A 24,703-nucleotide genomic window follows, 5' to 3' on the forward strand; every position below is an offset into this window, starting at 1 on the left:
CCCCACACAAACACATTTTCTTACCTGGCTTCCTTCTTTTTGCCAAAAGACAGCAGGTGGAGGGTTTCCTTTCGTGCCACAGAGGAAGGTTACAGTCCGACCGGGCGCTGTGATCTGGTCCCGTGGTCGTACAACAATCTGAGGAGGCACTGTAAAAAAAAAAAAAAAAAATTCAAACATTTGTGTCAGGTGACCACACATAAAATATTAATTGTTTGTGTTTTTCCATGCGGTTAGTTTTTATTTAGCAGTGAGGATATGTATAGTCGGGAATTTTGTACGTTTACACAACTGAACGGCTACTCTGTTGCGATTGGACAGGGGTCAAGGATCATCTCAAGGACCCCATCCCGTAGAAGCGCACAGTCAAGATATGGTTAAAATTGGGGCTTTGTTCACAAAACCGCAGAGGGGCAGTGACCTTGAGGTAGATAAAACATTTCTGGTTGCCATTGTCAAGAAAAAGAATCCTCGGAAAATTGATGTGTGCAGTCGTCTATCGTTTAATTGGTTCCAAACCAAAATTCCCACCAAACAGGATTTAATGTTAAAAAAATGGGATACTAGGCTGCACGGCGGTCGTGTGGTTAGCGTGTGGAGTTTGCATGTTCTCCCCGTGCATGCGTGGGTTTTTTCTCCGAGTACTCCGGTTTCCTCCCACATTCCAAAAACATGCTAGGTTAATTAGCGACTCCAAATTGTCCATAGGTATGAATGTGAGTGTGAATGGTTGTTTGTCTATATGTGCCTTGTGATTGGCTGGCAACCGGTCCAGGGTGTACCCCGCCTCGTGAGGATAAGCGGTAAAAAAATGAATGAATGAATGAAAAATGTGATACTTACTTATACTACATAGAAAACCTGTATGACTTTTTAAACATGTTTTTTTTACCATTGTTAGAGCCCTGTAGCCATGAAATAACACCCCTATAGTCACTGTTGCACTCCTATTATTCTTTGTTTACACCACACGGATGCTACTGAGCTAAGTAGCAGTCCATTATTATTTATTCCTAACTTAAAAAAGGGTCTCAAACTATGTGGGGAAAGAAACATTTTTTCCCCACTATGTCATGTTAAACATGCTATGGTTGACTCCATGCACTATTAAGGTGTTACATATGACTTATGACCATAATAATAATCTTATAATAGGTCTGTACCGCGTTCTCAGAGGGAGAGGTCTAGATATAAAAGAGATAATGTTTGCAGATAGAAAATGTCATCATGTCCTCCATCTTTGTCTCTTTGTTTAAGCACTAATTCAAAGAGGGACTGAAAGAGGGCCAAGAGATCAGGTGGGAAGATGAGAAATCAATTAGGATTGGTGCAGGCATTATCATGCATTCAAAACCCCCCCTCTGTGTGGTGGTAAGCCTGCCACTTGCTACAGAATCAATAGAATCAAAAGACACACACACACAAACACACACACACACCAGCGTACACACACACACGCATGCACAGACACACTTTCTGGCTTTAACAGCAGAGGGAAAGTGAGACAGTCCATTCTCAATTTGCAGCCCCCATTGCCTTGTTTCCCCTTCCAAGATGTGATTGGCGTGGTAATTGGGATCAGGAAGGAAGGTGACCTACAAACGTTACGTTATGTTACGTTGTTTACGTTTACCTCATATCAACATTAACCAATTTAGACTACAGGGGATCCCTGCACAATCACAATTCAACTAATTTGCGGATTTTCTGGTTGAAAATATATATTTTTGGTTTGGATTTGCTTTAAATCAGGGGTCTCAAACACGCGGCCCGCGGGCCAAATGTGGCCCGCAGGACACTAGTTTGAGGCCCCCGCCTTGATATGAAAGTTTAATGTTAGTGCGGCCCGCGCAAGTTTGATATGGATGCTGTATGGTATCATGTACCCAGAAAAAATTATTACGTTTGATTAATGTTCATGTTAAAGGTTAAATAACTGTTAATAGTTATCCTCCCTATCTGTGTGGAAGTGGTAAGTTTTTGGCTATTTAAGTTTAAAGTTGTTAAAACTTTGAACATGCATCAGGTTACAATTAGCGGTTGTAACCGTTTAGGTACCGTTTAGGTCGCTAGATCTCTAGTTTGCGAGTTAGCATGTGACTATAGTCGTGTTTTGTCATGTCTACAGGGCTCTAATAATGCTTTAATTTTAATCTGAAAAAAATAATTTGTCTACCCACCAACTATACGTGGTTTCTTAAGTTTTTATTATTTGCTGTTTTATTATTATTATTATTATATTTATTTATTTATTTATTACTGATGATTGATTTTCTTTATTCTTGATTTGTTTATTTATTTTTCATCTTATTTTGTGTAGAAAAATAAAAAGTAAGATATTTGAGAACAGTGGAATGTTTTATCAGAGCTTTTATTGTAGAAAATTGGAACCAAAGCAGAGTTTTTTTAATTTTTTTGTTTTTAATAAATGCGTTTTTTTTTTTGTTGGAAAACCTGATGCGGCCCAGTCTCACCCAGACCCGAGCTCCAGTGAGTTTGAGACCCCTGCTTTAAATTATTATTTATTATTTATTCTAATTTAAATTATTTGTACAAATTACTGTTTACACTGTACATTGTTCATATTTGACGTCATCTATTTATTTCCACATTATTATTGATTATTGATTATTACACGGGAGCCAGGCAACGACATTTCGTTGGCAATTTCACTGCTGTGTTATTGTGCAATGACAATAAAGAAAATCTATGTCTATGTCTATTACTTTTGCACCCCTACCACCACGCAGACATGCATGCTGATGCAAGATCTGAAACACTCAAGTAATGCTGCGTAATATTTGGTGCCTATATAATGTAACTATTATGCAGAAACAGAGGCAAAACAGGCCGTTGGATAAATTTAGCACTAACTTAACACTCACTGAATTATTCCCCCTCGTCTGACAAAACACAACTTTGACCCAAATAGAGTGACAGTTCGAAATATTCTGTTTATGGTTCTCGTCGCAGCTCTGTTGGGATTAAAACGATGTTAGATTTGGGGAGGCAAACCAGCACATTGCCTGCAGCAGTGATAAATAATTAGCAATAATGGGTAGATGTGGCCCGACGCGCTGCTTTATATTTAGAAAAAAAAGGAGACATTAGCGTCCTTACAGACAAAAAATAGGGGAAATAATTTAAAAGGCTTTCTCTAAAAATACAGTGCATGTCAATGATTTTCGGTACCAGCGTATGTTTACTTCTGGTAGCTAGCTGGTCTAGGCTGGTTGTGTTTCTGTGCCAGCATAGACTAGCTATCAAAACGAAAACACAACATATGCTGGTGGATGCTTTTTTTTTTTTTAACTCATTCAAAACAAAAGATGATCCAACAACATATTTATACTTGAAATATTCTTTTAAAAAATCTTTAAAAAAAAATTTGCGCAAAAGGCAAAAAGAGGTGATGACGCAACACTCCGCGAATTTCACTTCAGAGCAATTTTAAGCTATAAAAATAGCCACAAGGTGGCAGAAGTGCTCGGCAGGGATAATGGAAAATGGAAAAATCACAAAAATTGTACTTTTCACAAAAAGTTGATTTTCTCCCTTCTTCTAGTTGGGAACTGATATTTTCCTGAAACTTACCTATGTTCTACTGTTGATTCCTAACGGAAAAGGGTAGAAACAAACTTTCTTTTAGTAGGTTCCATGTTTATTTAGCCATAGAACAAAATATTATGTGTGCCTTGTAAGATCAAATCAAAAAAAAAAAATCAATCAAAATTGTCTAAAATGGCCGATACTGGAAGAGTTGCTATCATAAACTGGTTCAACTGTATTACATACATATCAAAGTAGTTTCAGCTGACGGTTTTGAATAATAATAATAAATACAACTGGGTTATATAGACTTTCAAGGTTTTGTCACACCGGTATGGACCACAATAGGTCCAGGTTTTGGGTTCCAAAACCTTGAAAGGGTACAACAGGTCCCGGTAAATTAACTTACACATACAGTCATAATCAACAATATTAGCCTATGAAAAATGCCAATGGTTTTTTTGCCAATTTATGCAGATTTTTGTCTAATGAGTTGTCATACTGACCCTTGTTTGAGACAATAAATGTTGCATTTTAGACCTGTTTCCGTCTAAATAAACAGCACACTGGGCTTCGCTAACGTTAGCAAGCATGCTAACAATATTGTTGGCGGACACACACACCAAAAAAAAAGCCCGAAAATAAAACATATAAAAAGGTTTTTTTTTTTTTTAGTATTTTAGTGTTCTTATTACTGTTAGCCGCTAGCTTTATCTGTGAGATTATGTGAGAGTATTTCAGCGCCATGCCAACGGGAGATGAGGCGATGTTGAGCCAGGGGTTGAGCGATCAGAAGGAGCAGCAAGTAAGGATTTTGCGGATTAAGAGATGAGTGAATTCCAGGCGCTGGAATCAACTGTTAGCAGCAGCCGCTAAAGTTATCTTAAACAGACATTTTTTTTTCCCCCATAGTTGTGTTACAATTGTATTACACTGTCCATTTCTCAGCAATTTTGTTCAAATGCCTTAAACTAATTACTTATAGTTACAACAAAAAAATTGTATTCAATGTAACTTTCACATCACTAAATAACAAAAAAAAAAGGTTCTGTGCTCCTGCCTTGTGTGTTTTAATTATGATCTTGTGAAAATCCCAATCCTATTCTGGAAAAAGAACAGCTCAGAAAATCATTAACCTCCCACGCACGAAATATCCATAATACAATAAATAATACAGGAGCAACAGGGCTCTGGTAATAACGCTGTGTTAATAATAAATCAATAATCATGTCACGATACACGTGTTATACATTTACGTACTGTGACGGAAGTCAGCTAAAAGCTCGGGAAAACACATTTTCGGAACACCGAAGACTATTAAAACTGTGAGCACTGGCAGACTGGCATGCGTCATTAATAACGCCATAAATTGAAGAAGAAACCATCACGACACACTCACATTCATACCTATGGACAATTTGGAGTCGCCAATTAACCTAGCATGTTTTTGGAATGTGGGAGGAAACCGGAGTACCCAGAGAAACATGCAAACTCTACACCGAGAGTGGAATTGAACCCGGTGTCTGCGGGTCTGCATGCTAACCACTCAAACGCTGTGGCGCTCCTTTCAGTCTATTTTCACTACCCACGTTTACATGAGGAGTTTTTCTTTTTCCGAATGACCTTTCCGAAAGCAATGGTATCCATGGAAAGGAATATTCCGATCGCGTGTCTACATGCGCCGCTATAATCAACCAGAATAGTCAATGGGGCATGCCCAGTAAAGTGTAAATACCAACATCACATGATACCGACTTCCTTGAGTTTTTCTTTCCCTTGTTGGAATAACTCCGTATTGCCAGTTTTTTGTTCGTCCGGTCTTGAAATTTAGTTTGAATCAAAAACAAACTTTCCGCAGCAGTCCAGTGCAGATTGCTCGCCTCCATTTTTTTTAAATCGAAGAACGTCTCGAGCTGCGTGTTACGTCATATCTCAGCATTCGCTGAAAGAACGCACCCGGGAACAGGAAAAGATAAAGTTCAATCTTGCTAATATTTTATAATTAAGCTCGGCACATGTTTTATATAGATATGTATTTTCTTTTTTAATAAAACTGGACTTGTGAATGGCGTATAGAAGGGTTTAGATTCTGTTCCACAGATGGCGCTAATGCACACGAAAGCTGCTTGCCAACCGCCAATAAACAACAGAAGAAGAAAAACACCACGAAGAAGAACGCAGTCTGACAACTTTCCGTTTGAGCGGGTACAAGATACCTCAATCGGATTGGGGAAAGGAATATTCCACCCCTGGGAATCCGATTATATATTCATTCAGATTGACACTTTTCTTTCGGAATGAGGTGTATACAAAGGTTACATTCTTTCCGTTTGAGCAAATAACTTAAATGGAATTGGAATATTTGGGTCCATGTAAACGTGGCTATTGAGATGATTTGAACCAAAAAAATGATTGACACCCATGGAGTAGACATGCTCCGTACAATCTAAGCTCATCCATGTCTATGTCGTGAAAAAGCACTTTTTTTATTGTGGATGTCATTTTGGAGAAACATGGTCCACGGCTTAAGAGCTTAAGGGCCCCAAAATACTATGACACTGATGCCTGTGATGAGTGTATGTAAACTTCTTCTTAACGCACCCGTATAAACACAAGCAGACAAAATACTACAGCACCGATGCCACACATCCACCCTGATCCCCCCCCCAAAAAAAAAACCCACCCACCCACCCTCAATGTGTCACTTGTCACTTTACAACAACATTCTGATGTTGTCACACACGGAAGACTAACACCACGACAAGAATTCCTGTGGGACCGTGACGTGACAGACAGCTGTCAGAGTCCCGCACTGATACTTTCTTTGTACTTGAAAAAAGGGGAACTGAAATTCGGGTGTTTGCGACAAATGTATATTTACACAAATATGTACCTCCTCGTGTTTTCGTGACATGCCGGAGCAAAGATTGCTCTGCTGGATTGCATAACTGTTCCTCTACCCCATCATTTCCTCCCATTACTGGTTCATTCCATTTTGTTGTCGTGTCTTTGTAAAAAAAAAAATGCAACCATATCCTTAGAGGACTGTTTTTTTTTTCTTATTGCACGTTTATTACAGGAATCATGCACTCTTTTGAGAATATAACAGGGAATTGAAGGTATAACAAAACACTTCATTGTAAGTGATGTAATTTATGGTTGAGTCTCTTCAACATGTTATTGGTAATGACAGTTTCTGATGTGCTTTTCTACTTACAAAGTCTTCAAAGTGGTTTAACACTGACTGTGTTTACACGCACTAAAATAAAGTGGAAACTCGGGTTTCATAAGCCCTGGTTTTGGTGAGATTTGTTTTTTTTGTTTTTTTTTTGTCCAAAAACTTGCCTGCATATTGTTTTGATAGGCAGTTCATGTGATCAGTTCATGTACTCATACGTAGCTCAGTTCATTGGATGCTCTTCCAAAAACTTTCTTTTGTTGTTATCTATCACCGTTATTGTTGTGTCTACTTATCGCTAACATGTTACGACATATTACTTTCAGTCTATTTCATTCATTCATTCATTTTCTACCGCTAATCCTCACGAGCAGGGGTCTCAAACTCATCAGGTTTTCAAAAAAAAACAAAAAAAACGCATTTATTAAAAACAAAAAAAATTAAAAACTTCGCTTTGGTTCCAATTTTCTACAAGAAAAGCTCTGATAAAACATTCCACTGTCATTTTTCTACACAAAATAAGATGAAAAATAAATAAACAAATCAAGAATAAAGAATATCAATCAATCAGTAATAAATAAATAAATATAATAATAATAATAAAACGGCAAATAATAAAAACTTAAGAAACCACATATAGTTGGTGGGTAGACAAATTATTTTTTTCAGATTAAAATGAACAAAGCATTATTAGAGCCCTGTAGACATGACAAAACACGACTATAGTCACATTTATACTCTTTTTATTTACAACATATTGCGCAACTGCAGGGTCCTGAGACACATGCTAACTCGCAAACTAGAGAGCTAACGGTAGCCTTCAAGTTATTTCCTTTAAACTTAAATAGCCAAAAACTTACCACTTCCACACGGATAGGGAGGATAACTATTAACAGTTATTTAACCTTTAACATGAACATTAATCAAACGTAATAATTTTTTCTGGGTACATGATACCATACAGCATCCATATCAAACTTGCGCGGGCCGCACTAACATTAAACTTTCATATCAAGGCAGGGGCCTCAAACTAGTGTCCTGCGGGTCACATTTGGCCCGCGGGGCCGCGTGTTTGAGACCCCTGGTGTAAACAGTCCCACATTTCTTGTGAATTTCAGGGTTTATGTCTCCCTGAAGCCCACTCCAATGATTTGTGTATCTAGGGGGTCCTCGACTTAGGATGTTTTGTGGTTACGGATCTAACCGAAGCGTTTACATGCGTATTAAAATGCTGGTTCTATGACAAAGCACCAGGAGAAACTGGGGGTACCAGTTAGTCATCTTGGGATCTAAGGATACTTCGATATGGTCGAACCCCTAACCTCATGGTTGGGAGAAGAGTCTGCTTCCAAACATGACCTAAAGCAAAATCGTGGGAAATGTAAACACAACTTACTAATTAAATCCTAATCCTAGTATTTAAAAAAAAAAAGCAATAGTAGTAATTAGAGTGTTCCAAAAGTGTTTCTCACGCCCTCACAAACACACTGAAAGATGGTATGAAATGAAATACTTACTGGATGAGCCAACTGTGATGGAAGGAAGCAAAAGGAGGGGCGGGGGAGGAAAATGGATGAGATGATGAGCTTCTGATGAATAGGAATGTTAAATGTTACATGTGAAACAGAATCAACATGATGGCAAGATGTGTGCTGACTTGTATTAAATATGACACAGGCATGAAATCAGAACTGGTCACATTAAACTGACAACAGGTAATGAATAAATACTGAACAGATTTTTACAGCAAAAAAAATATTTTTATAAATTATTATAAATTTTTTGTAAAAAAAAAAATATTTTTACTTTGAAATCAGACCATTTTTTTGAAATCAGAAAACACGTTGCCTCTACTATGTGTCAGTAACAATTAATAAAAATGTGATAAAACACGTCAAATGTACAGTAAACATGTACCAACTTGACATAGATGACATAACCGTATCTGTATTAATTTTTTTTTTAATGTAAAAAGCGTCTGACGCAAGTTGCACTCCACTTTCTGGAGTCATTTTTAACCTTTTTAAAACACTTCCTTCCATACTATGAATCCATTTTTTGTCGTATTTATGAAGTCTTCTGTTAAACACATGTGTCATTTTCAACTCCTTATTAACACAACGCAGGCTGTTTTTGTATTAAAATAAGCTATTTATAGCAAAAAAACAAAGACATTGTAAGGAAGAATGCTTAGCGCACCCCCCCCATGTCATCGAAATGGTACAATCTTGATCACATGATATTTTTATATGATTGGACAGTGAGATTGATAGTTGAATCAAATTGTCGAATATCCTAAGACACCCATACTTTACATTTATCAATTAGTACTGACTTAATGTGAATGGGATCTACTTTCCGTGGAAAAAAAAGACTACGTTCGGGGGGTTGGGAATGCTGATTCATGAATATGCGTGGATCCACTGTACTGTTTTGACAAGTGTCATAGATGTGTGTAAAAACCGAACAGAATCAACTGTACAAAATTGCCTTTTATCATCAGTTCTGTCTCTTTAAGCGACTGACTTCATTCTAATGCAATTTCGATGCTTTTTGATCTTGGCAGTCTCTCCAGAGGCAAAACAAATTGAGACTTGAAAAGGAACTTAATGTCTTTATTATTATTATTTTTTTTTTTACTATTCATCTCTCGCATAGTGAGCCGTCTGTAACCGGCGGCAAAATATGGTCGGTTTTAAACCATGGAATATCTCCTGGCACACATTCTCGACATTTGATGAACGCATTCAACATAACTTAAATCCCTTTAAAGCAGGGTTCTCAAACACGCGGCCCGCGGGCCAAATGTGGCCCGCAGAACACTAGTTTGAGGCCCCCGCCTTGATATGAAAGTTTAATATTAGTGCGCAAGTTTGATTTGGATGCTGTATGGTATCATGTACCCAGAAAAAAATATTACGTTTGATTAATGTTCATGTTAAAGGTTAAATAACTGTTAATAGTTATCCTCCCTATCCGTGTGGAAGTGGTAAGTTTTTGGCTATTTAAGTTTAAAGGAAATAACTTGAAGGCTACCGTTTAGGTCGCTAGCTCTCTAGTTTGCGAGTTAGTATGTGTCTCAAGACCCTGCAGTTGATAATAAATGTGCATAAATGTGACTATAGTCGTGTTTTGTCATGTCTACAGGGCTCTAATAATGCTTTGTTAATTTTAATCTGAAAAAAATAATTACCCACCAACTATATGAGGTTTCTTAAGTTTTTATTATTTGCCGTTTTATTATTTTTATTATATTTATTTATTACTGATTGATTGATTTTCTTTATTCTTAATTTGTTTATTTATTTTTCATCTTATTTTGTGCAGAAAAATAAAAATTAAGATATTTAAGAACAGTGGAATGTTTTATCAGAGCTTTTATTGTAGAAAATCGGACCCAAAACACTGAAAAAGTTTGTATATTTTTCTGTTTTTAATAAATGCTTTTTTGGGGGGGGGGCCTGATGCGGCCCAGCCTTGCCCAGACCTGAGCTCTACTGGCCCCCAGGTAAATTGAGTTTGAGACCCCTGCTTTAAAGCATACTTAGGAAATGAAACATGAACATATTACAAAGCATGCTGGTAGAACAATGACTAAGTAGGAATAATAAACAAAGAAATATATTTAATGAGCGCTCATTACATTCTATAGGATCCCTGTTACCACCAATTGGCGGATGGACTATCGCTCCGAATCGCCACCTTTTTAAACATATTTCAATAATGATGATGGATTGGTCAATATTTCTGATTTTTTTCCCCCACATAACGACTGACTATGGGGTCTTTGTAAGGTTCAAAGAAGCTACTGGTGTACAGAAATCGTGTGTATGACAACGCCTTACCGTGCACTTGCAAAGTAGCTCCTGCCTCGGCTTTGCCCACACTGTTCTCTGACACACACGTGTAAGTGCCCTCATCCTCGGCTCGCACCTGGCTAAGGCGCAGACTGTTGTCACTGCGGATGTCGAATCTGGAAAAAACACATCGACAAACAAAACATGAGCACAAAATACAGACAGATCACTTTCCAAACATCCTGTGAGTATTTCAAGCCTTGCTGATGTGTATGGTTACCCCCTTTCTAAGATATGGACACTCTTATGGGAGCTTTATTTTAACAGAGAGACAGAATATTTTTTATTACAAATTTGAAAAACGAACAAGTGTTTAGCGCGCAGGCCTCACAGCTAGGAGACCCGAGTTCAATTCCACCCTCGGCGTGGAGTTTGCATGTTCTCCCCGTGCATCCGGGGACTCCGGTTTCCTCCCACATTCCAAAAACATGCTAGGTTAATTGGCGACTCCAAATTGTCCATAGGTATGAATGTGAGTGTGAATGGTTGTTTGTCTATATGTGCCCTGTGATTGGCTGGCCACCAGTCCACCCTGCCTCTCGCCCGAAGACAGCTGGGATAGGCTCCAGCACCCCTCGCAAGCCTTGTGAAGATAAGCGGTAGAAAATGAATGAATGAATGAATGAATATTGCCAAAAAAATAAATGTACAAAAAACACTGACATTATATATATCATAATTTAAACAATTACTTAAAATATTAATTTAGATGTATTTTTATTTCCATTAGTTTACATATTTCTATTACATTTTTAAAATGTGAAAATTAATTTTATTACTGGGCTGCACAGCGGTCGAGTGGTTAGCGCACAGACCTCACAGCTAGGAGACCTGAGTTCAATCCCACCCTCGGCCATCTCTTTGCATGTTCTCCCCGTGCATGCGTGGGTTTTCTCCGGGTACTCCGGTTTCCTCCCACATTCCAAAAACATGCTAGGTTAATTAGCGACTCCAAATTGTCCATAGGTATGAATGTGAGTGTGAATGGTTGTTTGTCTATATGTGCCCTGTGATTGGCTGGCGACCAGTCCAGGTTGTACCCCGCCTCTCGCCCGAAGACAGCTGGGATAGGCTGCAGCACCCCCTGCGACCTTCGTGAGGATAAGCGGTAGAAAATGAATGAATGAATGAAAAGGTTATAAATGAATTAGTATTTCTTGTAGTTGGTCACCAAACACGTCCAGTCCACTTGATGCCAAAGAGCTCTATTTTGGTGTCATGTGACCACATCACATTCTCTGATGTTGATGATCAAATGTTCATCAACATTGATTGTACGCGTGTCTTCTTGAGCAGGAGAACCTTTCGGGCATTTAACGACCTCAATGCTTTTTTTTGCGGACTGTTGCTCCCAACTCCCTTGACATCATTAACCAGTTCCTCACTTTCTTTTCCCATAATCATCCATACTCTACCAGGTGAAATCTTGCATGGGGTTCCAGAGGGAGGGTGACTGAGTGTTATTTTGTTTTGTTCTCTTTTTTTTTATTAAGCTTTTCACCTTGTGGTCCATTTAGGTCGACAATCTTGTAACTTTGAATAACAAGATTACAGGTGTCTTATATCCACATCATGAGTTAAGATGAGGACTACAGGTCACAATGCTCGTTGGTAGGGGATTAAATGCTAAAACAGATAATCTATAACCTCTATTTACGATTATTTTTGTGATTTTTTAAAAAAAAGATTCCGTCCCTCTATTATAATAAGCCTATTATAAAAGTCCTGTACTGTTCATATCCTAAAGGGGTACAAAGTCAGCAGTGAAATTCCTCCATGGATTAAGATCCCACACTTATTTTCCACACTGTAAAAAGGCATGTAAATGATTATTCTACTGTCTACATATGAATAAAAGAAGAATTTCTATAGAGACTCAGTCAACATCAAATATTCCAACGCTTATATGAATTCCGCTGGTAGCAAGGGAACAGTTTACACTATTTACCCTGAGGTATCATTAAAGTTTCATTCAACCCAATCCGCACTGTGTGAGTAGAGTTTTGAACGACAGTTTTTTTTTTTAGTAGCAGAGCCACCGATGTTGCCATGACAGATATCAAGTCCCCCGTCAATGTACAACACGACACGCTACCGACAACCTCGTCGCAGTCAGTCGTACAGCGACACGGGCCAAGTTAAACCATAGTTTAGGCGTTAGTAACCGTGTATTCCTGCAGTGCTCATGTTCTGTGATACTCTAACACCAAGTTTGGACTTTTAGGAAAAACAATCAGACTGCACTTCCGGAATAACAAACAAAAAACAGATTGTGTACATATATTTATACTGTTTATTCTGTATATTTTGTATTTTTCATTCTTTTTTAAGAGATGTGTCTGCAACTACTTCACCAAAACATATTCCTAGTATGTGTTTGATCATACCTGGCAATAAACCCTTTTCTGATTCTGATTCTGATTCTGATTATGATTCTGATTCTGATTCTGATTCTGATACTCAGGTCAAAATTTAGGGAATGCAAATGTGTCATCATCATGTATGGCCAGTCGGATGACTTTTGTTAGCTTTTGTACCTGCCCCGTGGTAACTCCCCTTCCTCTCGTCGCCAGCGGACCGTCGGCGTCGGATCCCCGTGTACCTCGCAGAAAAAATCCACCGTATCGTCAGCCAACACCACCTGGTTGACCGGCTGCTTGGTGAACACCGGCCTCTCTGCAGAGTTTAATGTGAAATGAACATTCATCATTTCGGGGAAAGCCGTACCCTGGGATAATCACATGACAATCACTCCAAAGTAGCGTTTAAAGTAATCAGTAATTTGGACAAATCCAGTGTCGAGTCTGACATAAAAAATGTTATTTTTGTGATGCTTTTTTCCTATACTTATATATCCAGTTATGCAAATTAGACAATGTGTTACTCTTTATTTCACCTCCTTTTTTTGTTTAATCCAATATAACAAAACATGAAAATGCTTTTCTGACTGTACTGAATGTAGCAGCATCAGTGCAATGTTGTTGACTAAAATAAATGATCCATTTTCTATATGCTTGATGGAATCAATACAGACTTCCCGGGCACCTCCGTTGCTGGTCCGCAGAGAGAGAGAGAGAGAAATGCCGAGAATAGTGAAAGTAGGAAGAAAGCCTAAAGGTCAGGGGAGCAAAGCAAAGGCCGGCCAGGAGGCAAACATTCATCTTTTCTCCGGATTAATTCAGACTCTGCAACCCTCAAGAGAAACATCCCAAAGGAAAAAAAAAAAATGGAGGCTATATTTGGTTCAGAGCGGCAGAACAAACACTACAATTACTAACTTTACTATGGTATGTAATTATGGTTTTTGTATTATATATTATTAATATATATAATGAATATAATGGCAATGTTTGTATGTTGAATATTTATGTAGTGAGGTAATTATAAAAACACACACACATGACTTACCAAACACGACCAATTCAGCCGGGTCACTGTCTTTCTCGCCGACCATATTGGTGCCAACACACACATACATGCCAGCATCACTTTTCCTGGTGTTGGAAATCATCAGCTTGCCACCTCGGATCTAAAAAAAAAAGATTTTAGTATTAATATTAGTATTAGTACACACAGAAACTACACGTTTTTGAAGATCTACTCAGTTTTTAAGGTCAAAAACTGTGTTTGCGTGCGGATTAGAGGTCAAAATGGAGATGCGATAAAAACATAGCTAACATATTGTTGGAGTAACACAGACAACCTCCGGTCAACCTACCGTAATCCTGTCATCTCTGTCATTGACCCGGACGTTATTCCTCTTCCATGAGATGGTTGGCTCGGGATGGCCTCTGGGAGGGATACACTCCATGACAGCCGGCTCGCCCGCTGCTACGACAACGTCACTGGGTGTCTGACGGAAGTCGTCTCTTAGGACTACGGGATTGAAAAGAAAGCGACATTGAAGGTTGTCAATGACATCGCCGTAAAGTAAAGTATGATTCCGTTTTTATGCAAACCTTAACGTATCTGCCACATTGTGGCCGTTTTTAAGGCTTGAAACTGATGTTGGTGTGAAAACTGTCATTCGTGTGCTCTTTTTGCCCCTCATGCAAAAATAATGTAAAAGACGTATAATGGTAATGGTAATGGTTTTATTTCATTTGAACATGCATCAGATTGCAATTGAATGCATCACATAATCAGTTCACAGTTCCACATGTCCAAAAGGAGTAGGAAGAAGCAAAGCTTATTAAATCCTACCCCTCCATCTGGTACTTTTACAATCGGTAACTGTTACATTTGTTCACTTCCTGCTTTCCTAATAAAATGTAAGGTTTATTTATTTATTTTTTAATAATGCAGTTCACAGTTCCACAGTAACTTTTACATTTGTTCACTTCCTGCTTTCCTAATATAGTTTAAGTTATTTAAAAAATATATTTTTTTAACATTATTTTATTTTTGTCACTTACCGAAGTACGAGGTGATATGATCATACAATGACATAATGGTTACCATAGTAACTGTCAATGTAGTGATGTATATATATATATATAGCACATCATGACTGGTTCAAGACTCTTCATCCTTGTATTTAGCAAACATCAACTGCTTGTATTGCTTCTTGAATTGGCTCATCGTTGTGCATTGTTTGAGGTCCTTAATCAATCCATTCCATAGTTTGATTCCACATACTGAAATGCTATGGCTTTTTAACGTAGTCCTAGCATATAAGTGTTTCAAATGTAGTTCTTCCCTGAGATCATATTTCTCCTCTCTTGTAGAGAAGTATTGGGTGACATTTTTAGGTAATTGGTTTTTTTTAGCCTTTATTATTTTAGCTGTTTGAAGATTAACTATATCAGCAAGTTGAAGTATTTGTGATTTTATAAACTACCCTTCTTGTTTTTAATATTTTAATATCTATTTTACTATTTTATTTCTTATTTGATCTTTTAGTTTTGTATTAAATTCAATTTGTACCTTTATTTATTGTATTTTATTTTTACTTTTTATTTTACTAGTCTGTGCAGCACTTTGGAAACTCTGTTTATAAAATGTGCTATATAAATGGATTGGATTGGATAAACAGCTCTCTGGTATTGAATGAGTCAAATGTATAATAATGTGTTTAAAAAAAAAAACCCAAAACCTTCCTCTGTGGCGGTCCAAATTTAATTGTGGTAGGCCCCACAGTTAAATGTATGTATGGCAAACACTACACACGCAACATTTCCGGGCAAATGCACATGCATAAATGAATCGAGCTGTGAAGTAACAACCGGGTCTGCATACTAATTGGTACATACCACTTTGAATGCAGAAAGCATAAAATTATTCGGCCGGAGTCCATTCCTGTAACATTGAAGTGTAGCACCGTCCCTTATTTTCACATTCATCCATCCATGGTCAACATTCTATGTCTGCTACCTGAAGGCATGGGATTTCCCACTTTCATTTCAGTCTCTTAAGCCCTGTGACCTCTCGGATTACAGCTATACAGAGTGATTTTGTAGTTGATGTGCTGACAGCAGTAGTCGACCAGGAGGAGGCCAAAGCCACAGAGGCCTGCAGGCTGCATGTCTGGTCTAAAACACTCCAGGGATTCACAAAGGAGACAAACCAATGAATCTGTTTCTATCACATTGCTAGCTCATTCCTGCCTTGAAAAAAGCTCCTTGCACACCAAAAAAGAATGGACAGTTCTTCTCAAAAATAATAATGAAGAGCAGCAACTTGCAAATTAGAGGTTTGAAAGCTCTCAAAATGTTGGAAAACCCCATAATAAACAATAATAAATAAAAAAAACTTGCAAATACAACAATGTCAATTGAAGCCAGAAGGGAAGAGATGGCTGGATCAAATCTAATAATTAACACTTTTATTGCAAATGTTGATCCTAAATCAGGGGACAATTACCAAATTAACTCCTATGTCACTCACAATGTACCGACAACACATGAAGGTCATATAATTTCTGACCGATTGTGAACATGACGTGTCCTGACTGTGTTTGCGGACGGTTGAGTGAGATTGCCAATGTTGTTTTGCTGTGGTTTGGCCGAGAGTAGCCTGTTTTGTTTGACGTGGAAGAGCATGGAGTGGTGTAGCGTGCAGAAGGTGACGCATTATAAAGAAACTTTAATGAGTGTGTGCACGCACAGTTTAGTTCCAAATGTGAATTTTGCAACTCATGGTTGCAAAATCGGCCAATTACCGTATTTTCTGGATTATAAGTCGCTCCGGAGTATAAATCGAACAAGGTCAAAAATGCATAATTAAGTAGAAAAAAAAACATACATAAGTCGCACTGGAGTACTGGAGTATAAGTCGCATTTTATTTTATTTTTATTTTACAAACTACTTGACCAAGGCAAGTTCCAACATTAATAAAAGAATAGAGAACAGGCTGAATAGGTGTAAGATATGCTAACACAATGGTTATTCAGCTACACAAAAAATAAACATGAACAGAAAAGGTGTCCAGTGTTTATGTAACATAAACACTTTTTTCATTTATAAGTCGCTCTGGAGTATAAGTCGCAGGAACAGCCAACCTAGGAAAAAAAAGTGCGACTTATAGTCCAGAAAATACGGTATTTGGACGGTAACAATTCTTTTTTCAGTCGATTACCATATTTTCGGGACTATAAGTCGCTCTGGAGTATAAGTTGCACAATGCCAGAAATGCATATATAGGTAGGAAAAAAAAATACATAAGTTGCACTGGAGTATAAGTGCCATTTTTTGTGAGTAATTTATTTTACACACTACTTGACCAAAACAGACATTATGTCCTCTTGGAAGGCAAGTTCTAACAATATGCTAATATTGTGATATATTGTGATATGCTAACACAATGGTTATTCAGCTACACATAAAATGAACATAAACAGAAAAGATGTCCAGTGTTTATGTAACATAAACACTTTTTTCATTTATAAGTCGCTCTGGAGTATAAGTCCCAGGAACAGCCAACCTATGAAAAAAAGTGCAACTTATAGTCCAGAAAATACGGTATTTGGACGGTAACTATTCTTTTTTCAGTCGATTACCATATTTTCGGGACTATAAGTCGCTTTTTTCATTTATAAGTCGCTCTGGAGTATAAGTCGCAGGAACAGCCAACCTATGAAAAAAAGTGCAACTTATAGTCCAGAAAATACGGTATTTGGACGGTAACTATTCTTTTTTCAGTCGATTACCATATTTTCGGGACTATAAGTCGCTCCGGAGTATAAGTCGCACAATGCCAGAAATGCATACTTAGGTAGGAAAAAAACATACATAAGTCGCACTGGAGTATAAGTGCCATTTTTTGAGGGTAATTTATTTTACAAACTACTTGACCAACAGAAACAGAAAAGGTGTCCAGTGTTTATGTAACATAAACACTTTTTTCATTTATAAGTCGCTCTGGAGTATAAGTCGCAGGAACAGCCAACCTATGAAAAAAGTATATTGCACCAATAAATGTAAGGATTAACTGACTTTTTAATTACTGTCATAAAAGTGACATAGGGCTCTAAGTATTTTACAAATTGTCTCACGACACGAAGGTTTAAAATGTTCCAAATCCTACTGCTCCTCAATGCTGCAACGAGATGCCTCACCCCACCCCTGACCTCATCGGTAGCCTCAACCTAAAATGTTCTTAATGACCATTCACAGAAGACGACAAAAGCCAGACTAAATGGAGCAGGAACCTGTACTGTCACGCAACATAAGGAAGGAAACTGGATGCTTGTTGCACCCCAGGTCTGCATTATCATGCCACAAGGATGAGGAGCAAGCACAATGACCTCCCACACACCATTGTCAGATCCCGGCTCCAAGGGCCTCTGATCTTTCACACCCTGCCCCTGCACGCTCCCTAGACTTGGGTGAAAAGAGGGGGGGGGGGGGTTTATTAGGCACTGACAATTACCCATGAGATGCTTGGGGGCCCGTATTAAATGAGTGCACTCTGACCCTTGGCTATAACCCCTTTCATGAAGCCAGAATAATCCTCATGGGGGAAAAGATAAGGATTTGAATAATACTTTTTTTTCAACTGATATCATGAAAATGGTTTACTGTATCTATGCTGCTTTGTGGATAAGTGGGGGTTTAATTTGAAAGATTTTCTGCACAGCTACATTTAATACTAGACGCTCCCTTTTACTTTGGTAGCAACATATTAGTCACATGACCACACATCAGCAGAACAGATACGCCCTGGTGGAGTCATTCACTGCAAATTACACTGAATTCATCTGAAAATTAAAAATCACCAGAGAATGTCAACGTTCCGCACTGACTGACATCGACAGAACCAAAATAAACGAGCCATTGCTTGCACATTTACTGCGAATGGGTGATTTTTTTTTAATTGAGATTCTTGTGTTTTGGACAGTATGAAGGAACCATGGATGGATGGAGGGTGTCACCAGACAACTATAATGTGTACTGTTATACTCTTCAACTCGCTGTGTGTATGCTACTGGCCCCGTCTACACCCACTGAGACAAAGAGACTGTTTTATGGAACTGATTTATTCATTCATTCGTTTTCTACCGCTGCTGGAGCCTATCCCAGCGGTCTTGGGGCGAGAGGCGCGGGGTACACTCTGGACTGGTGTAGCCAGCCAATCACAGGGCACATATAGACAAACAACCATTCACACTCACATTCATACCTATGGACAATTTGGAGTCGCCAATTAACCTAGCATGTTTTTGGAATGTGGGAGGAAACCGGAGTACCCGGAGAAAACCCACGCATGCACGGGGAGAACATGCAAACTCCACACAGAGATGGCCGAGGGTGGAATTGAACTCAGGTCTCCTAACTGTGAGGTCTGCGCGCTAACCACTCGATCACCGTGCAGCCCTCAGTTAGTAACTCAGTTACTTTTCTGGAGAAGTAACTAGTAACTATAATTACTTTTTACACATTTTTTAAACTCGCTGTGTGTATGCTACTGGCCCCGTCTACACCCACAGAGACCAAGAGACTGTTCTATGGAACCATAGAACTGATTTATTCATTCATTCATTCATTTTCTACCGCTTTTTCCTCACGAGGGTCGTGGGGGGTGCTGGAGCCTATCCCAGCTGTCTTGGGGCGAGAGGCGCGGGGTACACCCTGGACTGGTGTAGCCAGCCAATCACAAGACACATATAGACAAACAACCATTCACACTCACATTCATACCTATGGACAATTTGGAGTCGCTAATTAACCTAGCATGTTTTTGGAATGTGGGAGGAAACCGGAGTACCCGGCGAAAACCCACGCATGCACGGGGAGAACATACAGAGATGGCCGAGTGTGAAATTGAACCCTGGTCTCCTCGCTGTGAGGTCTGCGCGCTAACCACTGGACCGCCGTGCCGCTCCCGTATAATAAATAATAATAATAATAATGTGGTGAATAAATAGATGACATCAAATATGTATTTCTACTTGTATTTATTTTGTGGTGGCCCGCCACTAATACATTTGGACCGCCACAGATCAATTTGTTGCTACTTTTTTTTTTTTGTATTTCGGATTTGTGCGACCTCTTCACCCTCTTTCACAAACACTTCACAGCCACTTCCTCCATCCCAATCACTGCTGTAGTGTCCTTGGGCAAGACACAGTGAATGTCCGGTAGTGGTCGGTGGCTACCGATGTAGTTTACCACCATCAGTGTGTGACTGCGGATACTACTGACTAGGGGTGTGTATTGGCAAGAATCTGGCGATTTATTAAGTGATATAATTTATTGTGTGTTTATTTCAGTTAAACACACCCCATGTCCAAAACTTCCTGAACAGGAATTTTTGTGACATTTTAATCTCACAAGATCTTCTGACAACCGTAATAAATAGATCGATAAAGCGTACACGCATGCTTGACAGCGCCAATAAATGTAAATGTAACAAATACAGACAGCGTTCCTGGGTTGTGTGGCATTCTACGACATCAAAATACTGTAACTCAACTGCTGTACATCTCGCTTCCTTCTTGTTTTCTCGGGAAGGCAATATTGTCCCAATATCGTCCCAACGGAGGCCCCTATCAGGAGTGGACTTAACAGCAGACTTTCTCATTATCCAGAGTGGACACCCTCTGATCCCTATCAACTATTGCACCATGATGAAACAGCCCATACAGGATATTGTCGTTGGGAGGGTTTAGAAGGCGGTTTGGGGGCTGGAAAAAAAGGGGGGTCTCACAATGAGGCAGATGTGTCTGCACTGCTTAACACTCCACCCAAATTAAAATAGATAGATTTAAAACATATCTATTCGGAGTGTCTTGTATCGGTACAAACTGGCAAGGAAGTCTCTAATAAATAAATTAAATTAAAGAATTGAAATAATTTTAAAAAATTATAAATTTGAAATGAAATATAAGAGTTCAATGCCAAACAATGCATGTAACAGAAAAGAAAAGTCAGAAAAGTCAAAATTCATCGCCGTCCTCCTTCTCCTACTGCGAACTAAAACCACTAAAGTCGTCCTCTTCAATTGTTGGAATCGAACAGTCCCACGATTACCGTTTATATATTTCACCAGGAAGGCCAAGTGGTCCCAAACAGAAGAAGACGGTTTTCAACCTTGACATTCTTTCTGTACTGAGCCAACTGTTCCATACCAAAAACACCAGATCCCAAATCTATGAACCGTTTTTTTACTGATACGCTGTTGCTATGAAACTCCGCAGACTAACACGGTTAACTCTCTGGAAAAGCTTATATAACCAAAGGTGAAATTGAGCCTGCGATAAAATAATGTGAATCTGATTTCAATTTCTCCGTCCACTAGTCCAGAAGGGTCACCTTCTTGATCCAGACCTGCCTTACAAGTTAACCCTCTAGAGTCCACACTTGTCAGCCATCAATGTCTTTTCCCTTCAAATGTACTCCATTGTCTTTTGTCTGTTGGCGTGTCTGCTGGTGCATACTCATTTAGCATCCACAGCTGTCCCGACCCCAACCAACCAACCCCCCCCCCCACACCCCCCCACGCTTACACACACAGAACCCCACCCACCCGTCCTGCTCCCCAAGTCTAGTGGCTGAAGGGCTGGTCCTTGAAGCTTGAAACAAGAGCACTAAAAATAATTCCCATGTAGTTGCCAAATAAGCAAACCCTACATGTTAGGTTAAAAGGTTCCCGGCAGTCAACAGAGAAAGTCGTATCTTTTTCCGACAGAAATGAACATCCATTCAAATGAAATTCACATTACAGTCAGACCCGGAGGCTTGTATGTTAAATTGATTGAACACCAGAAGGGTTGACAGAAAATACCTACTGTGCAAAAAAAAAAAAAAACCCAAACCTAAAAAAAAAACAATTATTCACCACTGGCTCTAACAATAAAATGAAATCCAACAGTCAATGTGATGCATTACAAGCAGATGCTAAGCCTGCTATTAGCATAGATTAAACCACTTCCAACAACATAATCAACAGGCAACATTCAATTTCATTTCCATGCCGTACTCTGATCCTGTTTACAAAGCGTTAAACTGTTTAATCACCAGTCCGTCCGTGTAATATACTGTCTGAAATTGAAATAAGCGGTAAAATATCAGGCGCTGCCATCCGCCCGCCGGGGCGATGAGTGGGTGGAATTGATGAGGTTATCTGTCAAGGTGTGTGACGTTTCATGGCTTCTTAAGCGCTCATAAACGGCACGGCCGGGGCTGCACCGCAGTGTGTCCTGTCACACCCAGACGTGTTTTGGAGGGAGGAGGGGTCTCGGGTGGATGGAGAGGTGGAGTTGGGGGAGAGAGAGGGGGAGGGGGGGAGGTGGATTTACTTGGCAGCTGCACAGATTGCAGTCGATATGACTGTGGGCCCCACATGCAGCAGTGGACAGGAGGCTCTCATTATCAGCCACAAAAGCACTAGAGGAAAAGGGAGTGGTGTGTGTGTGTGTGTGTGTGTGTGAGTGTGCATGCCTATGTGTAATCAAGCAAATGGCACATGAAAATGCGCAAATAAACTTGCAAGCACCGTGCTAGCGGTCGATAATATGAAAACCAAAAAAAATGTCGAAATGAAGTATTAAGATGGTTCATGCTTTGCAATGCAGTGTGCTTCAGGTACGAAGTCCCAAATAACGAGGTACTATGGTACTATTATGCAAGTCTGCTTCTGTGGTACCACTAATAAGGGAGCTCGGACTAATCTAGAGGAATGATTTATTGTAGCTGGACTTTTTTTTATTATGTTATGTTGAAATAAGGGGCTGCACGGCAGTCGTGTGGTTAGCGTGCACACCTCATAGCTAGGAGATCCGGGTTCAATTCCTTGCATGTTCTCCCTGTGCATGCTTGGGTTTTCTCCGGGTATTCCGGTTTCCTCCCACCTTCCAAAAACAGGAATAACTAGGTTAATTAGCGACTCCAAATTGTCCATAGGATTGTCCATGAATGTGAGTGTGAATGGTTGTTTGTCTATATGTGCCCTGTGATTGGCTGGCGACCAATTCAGGGTGTACTCCGCCTCTCGCCTGAAGACAGCTCAGATAGGTTCCTTGTGAGGATAAGCGGTAGAAAATGAATGAATGAATTAATGAATATTGCCAAAAAATAAATGTACAAAAAACACGGACATTATATATATAATAATTTTAAAAATTACTTAAAATATTAATTTAGATGTTTTTTTATTTCTATTAGTTTACATATTTTTATTCCATTTTTTAAATATGAAAAATAATTTTTATCCACCCTTGTGAGGATAAGCGGTAGAAAATGAATGAATGAATTAATGAATATTGCCAAAAAATAAATGTACAAAAAACACTGACATTATATATATAATAATTTTAAAAATTACTTAAAATATTAATTTAGATGTTTTTTTATTTCTATTAGTTTACATATTTTTATTCCATTTTTTAAATATGAAAAATAATTTTTATCCACCCTTGTGAGGATAAGCGGTAGAAAATGAATGAATGAATGAATATTGGAATAAAGTGAGTATAAACAGTGTTGTAGAATGCAATCAATTAGCTGAGTGTTTACCTTAGGGTTACAGCTTTGGGGCATTGGATGGAGAGGTGGGGGTGGGGGGGTACTGACACAACTTCACCATGTGATCGCTCCTCTACAGCTCGCTTGGGTTAATCCCTTGCGGGTGAGCTGAGGGTGATTCGGATGATGATACCGATGTGCATAGCGTATCGCAATCCACGAAATAAAGACATGTCATCCAATGAGTGAATTCAAGTTCCATGCATTCATTATTGTTTTCTGCATGTTCTTAAAATCAAAATATTAAAATTCCATACTGTTATCCAATCATACTACGTATCGAATGGTCTGTACCCTTGCACAAAATCAATGCACCACATTAAAAGCGTTGTTTGCCGGAGTTTCGACCCACTCGTATTAACAGGCTACCGTTTCAGCTGCAGTTTTTTTTATGCGCGTCCATGTCGTGTAAATGCCCCCCCGTAAGACGTCAATGCAGGTTGTGCTTTTTCCGCATCAGCGCTTCATGACAAGACAGCTCTGTTGTTTTCCTCCAAGAGTGGGGACCGTCTCAATGTCTTGTGCACAGTCAACGCGCTTCTTTTATGATAATAACCCCACGACTCCAAAATAATGAGACCTTGTAATCAAATAAAATGTAACAGTACCTTGATTATCATAGAAGAGCATATGGGGCCAAGTACAGTTTGGGTATGCGACTCAGTCAGGACTTGCCTTGAGGACTGAGAGGCTTGAAAACAACTCAAAGAAAGTTACAGAATTAGGGCCGGCTGCCCGGAGAGATACACATTTTGTTTCCTGAGCATAGTCAACAATGCCGTGACACAGAAAATGAAAGTTGTGTGCAGCGTGAAAGTCAGCCTATTAAAAACACAACACTGTATTCACACCCTCTTTATGTAATAAATAGACATTAATCCACAATGCTGGCATTGGTAATGAAACTCAGTAGCGGGTTTTAGCTTATTTTTGAGATGCCACTACTGCTGCTGCTGCACTTGTGCCTATATCTGTGTTGTTTGTTTTTTTACTTATTTATTCTGTAGGTCCCTGCACATTTGCGATTCAGCACATTATTGGTCCCCAAAAAAACACATCGAATATTAATTCACCATAAGTCAATAATAATGTTGAAATGCATAATTTGCATGATTTCGTTTTTATGCTTCATTTTTCGTCAAGGAGTGAGATTTCG

At 39.0% G+C, this 24,703-nt stretch overlaps 1 protein-coding gene across 3 annotated transcripts in view; it reads right to left on the minus strand.

The window, feature by feature from the left end:
* Positions 1–24,703, minus strand: part of robo3 (roundabout, axon guidance receptor, homolog 3 (Drosophila)) — a 148,244-nt gene that overhangs the window by 38,525 nt on the left and 85,016 nt on the right. For all 3 annotated transcript variants that reach the window (XM_058086497.2, XM_058086496.2, XM_058086498.2), the window contains exons 3-7: positions 14,303–14,460; positions 13,993–14,113; positions 13,122–13,260; positions 10,573–10,700; positions 25–149 (exon numbers count right to left, since the gene is read on the minus strand). In XM_058086497.2, coding sequence (XP_057942480.2) covers positions 25–149; positions 10,573–10,700; positions 13,122–13,260; positions 13,993–14,113; positions 14,303–14,460 — 671 coding nt within the window. The remainder of the gene's footprint in view (positions 1–24; positions 150–10,572; positions 10,701–13,121; positions 13,261–13,992; positions 14,114–14,302; positions 14,461–24,703) is intronic.

This window comes from Doryrhamphus excisus, linkage group LG21 (assembly GCF_037039965.1).
Source record: "Doryrhamphus excisus strain RoL-2023G ecotype Guam linkage group LG21, RoL_Dexc_Guam_v1.1, whole genome shotgun sequence".
In the NCBI taxonomy this organism is placed as follows: domain Eukaryota; kingdom Metazoa; phylum Chordata; class Actinopteri; order Syngnathiformes; family Syngnathidae; genus Doryrhamphus; species Doryrhamphus excisus.